The sequence below is a fragment of the Bos javanicus genome, chromosome 15 (assembly GCF_032452875.1).
Source record: "Bos javanicus breed banteng chromosome 15, ARS-OSU_banteng_1.0, whole genome shotgun sequence".
Taxonomy (NCBI): domain Eukaryota; kingdom Metazoa; phylum Chordata; class Mammalia; order Artiodactyla; family Bovidae; genus Bos; species Bos javanicus.
Window position 1 is genome coordinate 46,950,454 of NC_083882.1, and position 9,017 is coordinate 46,959,470.

Consider the following 9,017-nt stretch of genomic DNA (forward strand, 5'->3'; position numbering starts at 1 on the left):
GCCCCAGGTGCCAGACTCTGACCTACTGCAGCATGAGGTCATAGAGGTCCTGCTGGGTGTTGGGGCCTTGGGTGGGGAGAGGGCAATCACTTTCATAACCCCACTGTACCCACAGCCTGAGTGCATACTTTTTAGTCAACCCGTTCATTCTCCTGCTTTAGTGGGGGAGGAAGATTCAGGTATCCATTAGGATGTGTTTATATGTGTGTGTAGTTCTTGGTCTGAATTCTTTAAGGAAACAGGATCAAGCCTTTCCTCCGTGAAGCAATTTGCAATGCTCTGTTGTCAGTTGCAAGTGACTTCTTTGTGAGGTTGGATTGGGGTCTTGAAAGACATGGGAGAAGCACAGATCAGGACTTAAACTGAGAACAAAGCAGTGGCTCTGAACCTTGGCTGTACTTTGGAACTAACTGAAAGCTTTAAAAATTATTAGTACCTGGATCCTATGCCCAAGGATTTTGACTTAATTGGTCAGGAATATGCCTGGGCATCAGGAATTCTTAAAGCTCTCAGGCAATTCTAATGTGCAGCCTAGGTTGAAACCCTTTATTAATGAGTGGGTTACAATTGCAATAAAAACCAGATATGTGTAGGAGGGTACCAAGCTGAGCAGTGACAGTGTGGAGGATAAGAATTGAATTAGGATAGTGTTGCCTTAGTAACTGGAGAGAATTTTCAGGAAGCCAGAATTTCCCAGGTGAATTTAAGAAGAATTTTCTTCATCCTCTGTTCCCTTTCCTAGGCTGCTTTGTATCTGGTGGATGCTCTTTATGGCCCTAATCTTTGGTTTTCACTTGTGTCTCTGCCACAAAATCTCAACCTGTTGTTTTGCTGAAGAAGAGTGGTTTTTTCCCTGGAGAAGAACCACTCTAGAGAGTCTTTCTAGTAGCTACTTTCCCACTCCACTCCTGTGTGCCTGCGAAGACCCCTGGCATGTGGGGTGCATCCTCCCCTGTCCTTCCCCAGCATGTAGGGTTACCCCATGAAGTTGGCCATTGTCTGAGCTGGCTGAGGTGATATAAGTATGAAGCACTAGGAAGGGTCCTACCATGGTGGGAGTGTTGCCAGGAAAAGTTTCCTAGAGGAGCAGTGACTGGCCACAGGAGAGGGTCGGTCTAGCTTCCTAGACAGAGCTAGGATATCAGGTCTTTGAGCAAAGGTTTGAGCATGCGCCATGGTCCAGGAGAAGAATTAATAGTCAAATATTTGTTAAAATTGTGTTAGAGACTATTCCAAACACTTCAAATGAATTATCTTAGTGAATCCTTTTAGTAATCCTTGAAGTAGATAGTGTCATTTCCATTTTATGGGTGAATTAACAGGCTCAGAGAGGTTAAATAAATTTAGTGCAAGGCATACAGTGAGTTATTGGAGGATCTGAGATTCAAATTCATGCCTGCCTGACTCCAGCTTTAACCATTAACCAGTAGTTTTTTTTTGGTGAAGGGAGAGATCAACATATTCCTTCTGCTCACCTGAGTGTGTTGGGAGAGCTTTGTGCAGGTGGAAGTACAGTGTGGTGTAGAGAAAAGGAAATGGGTAGGATGAGAGAAGAGGTACAGTAGACCAAACCAGAAATCCCAAGGTTCTTGTTATGAGAAACCAAGTCTCTTCCTTCTGATGCCCCTTTGGCACATTTTTAATTATGGTTGATGAGGAGAGGTCACCTCATAAAGTATAGCTGGCACCTGTTTTCTCTTAGAAAGGAATTCTGAGTGAGGAGGACAGAGGTAGAGAGCAGACAAGGACAAGATGCTTGGGGGAAGGCTGGCCATAAGTGCAAGGAGACAGAGGCAGAGGGACAGAGACAGTGAGAGCTGCTGGGAGACAGGGGCAGGGAGTAATACACATCTGTCTCCTGAGGGGTGATCCAGATTGAGAAGCAGGTGGATGAAGCAGGTGCAGGGATGATGTACTGTTGGTGAAATCAGATGAGGCTCTCTTTTCAGATTTTTGTTCATAGCGGGGGCTCAGAGGTGAAATTGGGTACAGTTCAACTCCTTGGCCAGAATCCTACGCCTCTGTCTTCTCTCTCTTGCTGTCTTATTACCATGATTCTCCAGACTCCCTAATCCCTTATTGCCCTACCCTAAGTAAATCTGTCTTTCCTTTTGGCACATAGAATCTGAGACTGAAAATTGTTGAAGGAAAAGAGATGACAGCTGAGTTCTGGGTGGAGTTGATGAGCCCAAGGACTGGGCTGTTTGGGCCATATCCTGTTCATGGGTTTTGCCACCACTATAGAACCTTCTGTGGTCTCCCTTGCGAAAGGGGCACAGCTCGTCAGCGTATTTAAGGAGTGACCAGAGTGGAGAGCATGAGGGGAACAAACAGGTGGGGGCTGTTATCCAGAGAACAGTGCTGCTTTCTGCAAGAACTTCTAGGGTAGTATAGAATGGTGTTGGGAGCAAAGACTTTAGAGTGACAAAGAGTCCTAACAGGTCTCTTCACTTCTCTTGGGCTACAGGGATAATCCTACAGGTCCCTAATCCCTTATTTGAAATCTTTTGGGATGGGTGTGTTTTGGGATTCAGGATGATTCAGATTTTAGAAAGGGAATATAGTGCCTTTATGATACATAAAGTAATACCCCAGTGAGATTCAGGGCAGTGCCCTACTGTATTCAAATCTATCAATGTTTCTGTAGCTAAATATATGAATATTCACACTAAGTGAGATAAATAGATATTATAAATAGGATCGTGACGGGTCAGGTCAGATTTTGGGTCAAAGTTATGAACAAACTATTGTTTCTTCAGAGATTTTTTTATTTTGGAATTATAGATAAGGGATTATGGGCTTATAATTGTTCTCAGGTTGTTGTGGAGGAGTAAGTGTGCCAGAAAAGCCTTCTAAACACACCACATGGTAGGTATGTATGCAATCTCAATCCAAAACAAAATACAAATGTCCAAGGGGGTGGACTTTTTGACTTACAGTGGACAATGTACAGCTTGGGACTCAGCTGCCTTGGGAGTTGTGCACAACCACAGAGTGAAGGTGCCTTAGAAGAGAGGCTTCCTGTGGTGGGTGGGGAACAGGATTCATTGCTTTTGAACATTGACTGCATATGATTTCCCTTTTCATGTACCAGAGGGGGAAGGTGTGTGTGTGTGCGTGCGTGTGTGTGTGTGTGTGTGTGTGTGTGTGTGAGTGACACAGGACTGTCACACATATCTTTATATTTCTTTATAATAATGTTGTAATAAATATCTTACTGCATACATGTTTGTTCACATCTCTAATTATTTTGTCAATATAGATTTTTTGAGGAGGTTTCACTAAGAGAAAGATGTAAAAGACTGATGACCCATTATTAGGGTTAGAATTTTATCAAAGTTATCTGCAAAATCACTGCCTGGATGGTTCTTTACCTCAGAACTTCATGAAAAAGTTTAGCCTTGGGAAAGACTGAGTCCACACTTGGGCTGAGAAAAACTGGATTTGCTCCTTGTCCACTTGGCTTCAGTGTGACAGCACTCTGAAAATCACACAGCTTCTGGGCTGTCTCTGTAGTTATTTGTTGATGAGGACCTGGAGATGGCATCACTTGCTTTTCTTCAGATCCGCAGCCTCCCGTGTGGCATCCCATGGTGCTCGGTCCAGCTGCCTGTGCCGAGTGGTCTGACTGCTCCCAGTTCAGGTTTTTGTGATTAACTCCAGTACCCACTGTTATGATCATTTTCCCGGAGAGCTTAGGTCTGGCTGTGCAGCCTGCAGCTTTCTCTGACTGCGTGACAGTGTCTCCCTACCTTTTATGTGAGAATATACTCATTCTAGACTTAACGCCAGGCTTCCCTGGTGGCTCAGCAGTGAAGAATCCTCCTGCAGTGCAGGAGATGGGTAGGGAAGATCCCCTGGAGGAGGAAATGGTAACCCACTCCAGTATTCTTGCTTGGGAAAGCCCATGGACAGAAGAGCCTGATGGGCTAGAGTTTCTGGGGTCGCAGAGTTGGACATGATTGAACACATGACTGACCACGCACCCAGACTTAATGCCGGCTTGAAAGATCTTTCTTTCTGTGTAAGGTCCTTGCAGTTTGGAGTTTTTTTTAACAGAAAGTGAATCCCATGTTAGGCAACACCACGACACTTCCTATTTAATATCTCTGTTCTCTGGCAGCCACAGCAGTGTGAAATATTCCTATTTCATCATATTGCACCAACATCGTGTGCTTCTCATGATGCTGGCCAGGACAAATGGAGGTGCTGATGAGAATTTTATTTGAGAATTCTATATTCTTGTTTGAGGATGCACAAAAGGGCATGTTGGTAAGAGAAGATAATGATCTCTGGCAAACAGGTGAAGTGGTTACAATGATTTTCTGGGCTATCAAAGTTTCTTTCAGTTGAACCCCTGACCCCTGAAGCTATAGGCCCAGGGACAGAAGTTCTAGTCATCAATATCTGAGACTTTGGCAGAGCAGTGAGGGTAGGGAGAATAATGGTTTACATATAGAGACCCAGAAGGTTCTCTGAACTGAGAATGTCTTCAGGATCAGAGTCTTGGAAAAATTTGGGAATCCAGGGCACCTTATCCCAATTATTAGAAAGTGGGGAATAAGCCTGCTTAACTCCTTCCCGAAGGATAGGCTGAAAACAGAATCAGGCTCCAGGCATAGAGGGAAGGCTATAATCCCAGATAGGTGCCCAAGGACTTCCAGAGGCCGTGTCCCTCTTTCCAGACCCCTGGGTCCAGGATCTGTAGAGAAGCTTTGGTGTAGGAACGTGGGCAGACTTAGGTTAAAATGATGGAGCAGAGTTGGGGGAGAAGGAGGAGGGTGGTTTTAAGTTAAATCGTGTATTGTGATCCCAGGATTATTCCCTGGCACCTTTTCTTATCTCCTCTGCATGGCAACATGGTTGCCCATCTCCTGTCTCCTCCCAAGCAGGATGCATGGCTAGACCAGTCTACAGATGCCACTGGTACACCGAGACTTCACAGCAAATATCTGTTGAGTGGTTGTCACAGTCATACACAGATCATGGGACAAAGATGACACCACACCTCCAGACCACAGACTCCTCTGAATGTCCCCCCTCTCCCACCCTCAGGCTCCCTTGTTTTCATTGTTCATTAGAACTGGCTTTTCTTGAATGTCAAGATTTCTAGGAGCCGGTCCCTAATCTGCTTTGTGCGGGCCCCATAGATGAGAGGGTTAAGGGCAGGTGGCAGCAGCAAGTAGATGTTAGAGAGAAGAATGTGCACAGGCTTGGGGACGGTGTGACGACCAAAGCGGTGTGTGAGGTAGGAGAAGAGACCAGGCACATAGAAGGCTAGAATGACACAGATGTGGGAACTACATGTACCAAAGGCCTTGGCACGGGCTTCCCGGGTAGGCAGCTGCAGCACAGCGTGGGCGATGAGCCCATAGGAGCCTGTGATGCCTAGAATATCTATACCTGACACAGCCAACGAAAGCACCAGCCCATACAAATTGTTGGCTTGTGTGTTACCCACCACCAGCTCCACCACTGCCATGTGTGCACAGTAGGCATGGTCTATGGTCTGGGCTTGGAAGTGCTCAAATCGTGCAACCAGCAGAGGGAAAGGCACAACAATAGCCACAGCTTTTAGTGCCAGTGCTAGGGCTGCATACCCCACACGGGCTTTGGTGACTAGGATGGGGTAGTGCAATGGACGCCCTACTGCCACAGCACGGTCACAGGCCATGGCCAACAGTACACCGGATTCCACAGCCGTCAGTGTGTGAACAAAGAACATCTGGACCAGGCAGGCAGCGTATGGCACAGGCCGAGGCCCGAGCCACAGCACAGCCAGCAGCCCTGGAGCTATAGATGTGGCTAAGCTCAGATCTGTGGCTGCCAGGGTGGCCAGGAGCAGAAACATGGGCTGATGCAGTGTGGAGTCTGTCTGCACCACTGCCAGCAGTGCTCCATTGCCCAGCAGGGAAAGCAGATACATGGGCCCAAAGACCAGTGTCAGCCAGGCCTGCACACCCCCTAGCCCTGGGATGCCAGTCAGTATGAAGAAGGTTGGGCATGAGAAAGTAGAGTTGGGCTGTGGAGCTTCTGTCATCCTGTGGGGTCAGAGCTTTTGGGCTCATGGAAGCATGACTCATGATGGGTGAAGGACAAAGGGAGAGATTTTGGGGGTGTCAGTGTGGCACAGATCCATCCATATGTGTAGGAGTCATGCAGGGCTGGGAGGCAGTGGTATAACCTTTGATTGGGGTTATATAGATATAACCTTGGATAATCAGGGTCACAACCCTAGCTAGGGTGAAATCCTTTTGCCTGAAAGTCCATGAGTGTTGGGGGAGCAAAGGGGGACAGTGGAAATGAAGTGGGGGTGTCACTGCTGCAGTGCTAGAATAGCTGGAGCCTTCCAGTTGGGGCTCATCAGCTGAGATGACTTTTTCTTCCTCAGAGTCCAAGTAGAGTCAGTCTCAGTCTCTGTAGATGGAGAGAAAGCCAGTGCTGGGTGGCGATCAGGCCTCAGGCTGGTCCTGTTCCTGACTATCTTAGGCAGAACTCCTGGGCCCAGCTTCCTCAGCTCTACAGCAGGGGTAGGCACAATGATCTTATGTGTTGCCCAGCTTTAACATTCTGGGCACCAGCCCTCTAAGAAGAAGGGAAAAGAGAGAGAAAGGGAGAAACAGGAGGAGGAGGCAGAAGGGGCTTGGAGCAAAGTAGGGAGGCTGATACGATGGGAGAAAACCTGGTGGGCTTTTGGGGTTTGGGGTTCTTCTGTTATTCTTCACTCCATGCTGAAGTAATGAACACGGGCTGGAGAATTGACGCTGCGCAAGCAACGGAGGTTTGACGTGGGAAGCAACAGAGAAAGAGAGATGGCAGTAAAGAAAGGAACTTCTCTGTCTCCTTTCCTTCTTCACATTCCAGAAGGGGGATCACATTCCAGAATTGAGTCTCATTCCTGGGGTGCCAAGGGCAGAGCAGTTGACAGAGGGGCAGGAAATGGCACTCAACACAGACTGGCAGCCAGAGGAGGAAGAAATATCTCTGGTGTTGGAGGAGGCAGGGTGAGTAGAACCAGTTTCTCCCAGAACCTAGCCCACAGCAGAAACTTAGTGAAGGTTGGATGGATAAATGAAGGAGGAAAAAAGCCCCAGAAGACTTGACTGAGGAAAGCTCCTAAGCACCATGGGTTTGCAGCTTCTCTTCACCTTGACTGCTGCCTGTGGGGCCCTTTATGTGGCTGTTCTACCTGCTTCCCTCAGGGCCCTTACCCCTCCCACCTGGGCCATATTAACTCTTCCTTGTACTGCGTCTGGTAGCCTGGGTAACTCAGGAAGTAGTGTAAAGAGGCAGAGATGGGGACAATGATCAAAGAGACTGACTTTTGGCATTGAAAGATCTGGGTTAGAGGAAACTTTCTCTGGGAGGTCTTTGCTGACTCACTGATGTCTGGAGAGAAAAGACCTTGCTTTCTTCTTTAATAGCATCAGTTCCCCTCTATTGTAATTGTCTCTCTTTCCTCCACTAGACTGAAAGAGTTACAGGCAGTGTTTCTTATTAGCCTCAATATAACCAGCACTTATCATAATATCTGGTAGTTAATTGTCAATAAATAAATGTTTATTGCTCTTAATTGTGGGACAAAACTGCTGGCCCAAACGGCTACCCAGACAGCATTTGCTGACTAACAGTGGTGCCTACAGTTTCAGAAGCCTCCAGTATCCATGGAAATGAAAAAGACTCACCATTTACCACAAGTCCACCGAGTAAAATTCTTTCTGCTATGATGACACATATTCTAAAAATCAGCACAGTATGTAAGATAAAATAACAAAATCACAGGGACTATGGAAAAAATAGGAGTAGGGACATAACATTAAAATGTTCATCAGTGAAACATTTGAGAAAGAATGTGAACCTAGTACAAGTGGTAGTGCTGTTTTACACATGTTAAACCGTTAGGATGTAACAGAACTTGTGGGATGAGCCAAAGCAGTTCTAAGGGGGAATGTCAGCAATAAATGCCTGCATTAAAAAGCAAGAGAGATTCCATTTAAACAACCTCACTCTCCCCCTGCAGGAACTGGAAAAAGAACAAACTGAGCCCAAAGTTACCAGAAGAAGGAAAAGATTAGAACAGAAAGACATGAACAGGAAAATAGAAAATATTAACAAAGTTAGTTCTTTGAAAAGATAAATTAATAAATCCTTAGCTAGACTCACCAAGGGAAACAAAAAAGAGATCAAATCAATAAAAGTATAAATAAAAAGGAGACATTAGAATGGATACCACAGAAATTCTAAGAATTATGAGAGGCTACTGTGAATGAACTATACCAACAAACTGTACAACCTAGAAGAAATGGAAAAATTCTTAGAAGCATAACCTATAATTCAAGACTGGATCAGGAAAAAGTAGAAAATCTGAATAGATCAATTACTAGTAAGGAGATTGAATCAGTAATCAAAATTCTACCAATGAAGAAAAGTCCGGGACCGGATGGTTTCACTAGTAAATTTTTGCCAAATATTTTAAATAAGAATTAACCCAGGCCTTCTTAAACTCTTTCAAAAAAGTTGAAGAGGAGGGACAACTCCCAAACTCATTTCATAAGACCAGCATTCTGATAACAAAATCAGAAAAGGACACTACTAGAAAAGAAAATTATAGGCCAGTATCCCTGATAAATATGAATGCAAAGATTCTCAATAAAGTACAGCAAATCAAACTATTCCAAAATCTTGCAGGACAAGGAAGACAAAGATATCATATGCACAAAAAAGAGAATTACAGGTCAGTTGAACATAAATGCAAAAATCCTCAATAAAATATTAGCAACAAATTCAACAATACATTAAAAGGATCATAAACCAGGATCAAGTATAGGGTTTTTCCTGGGATTCAAGGGTGATTCAGCATAAACACAAATGAAGCAATGTGATACATCATGTTAATAAAATGAAAAACGAATCACATGATCATCTAAATAGATGCAGAAAAAACATGACAAAATTCAGCATCCTCTTATGATAAAAACTCTTAACAAATTAGGCATAGAAGGAATATATCATAAAAA

At 44.9% G+C, this 9,017-nt stretch overlaps 1 protein-coding gene across 1 annotated transcript; it reads right to left on the reverse strand.

The window, feature by feature from the left end:
- Positions 1-4,649: 4,649 nt before the first annotated feature.
- On the reverse strand, positions 4,650-6,145 carry LOC133226725 (olfactory receptor 52W1). The gene has a single exon (XM_061380594.1). The coding sequence runs from the start codon at positions 6,038-6,040 to the stop codon at positions 5,078-5,080; it is 963 nt and encodes a 320-aa protein (XP_061236578.1). The 5' UTR covers positions 6,041-6,145; the 3' UTR covers positions 4,650-5,077.
- Between the last annotated feature and the right edge of the window lie 2,872 nt (positions 6,146-9,017).

Excerpts from the sequence above, each read along its gene's own strand:
- LOC133226725 (XM_061380594.1), bottom strand. The coding sequence starts at position 6,040 with ATGACAGAAGCTCCACAGCCCAACTCTACTTTCTCATGCCCAACCTTC.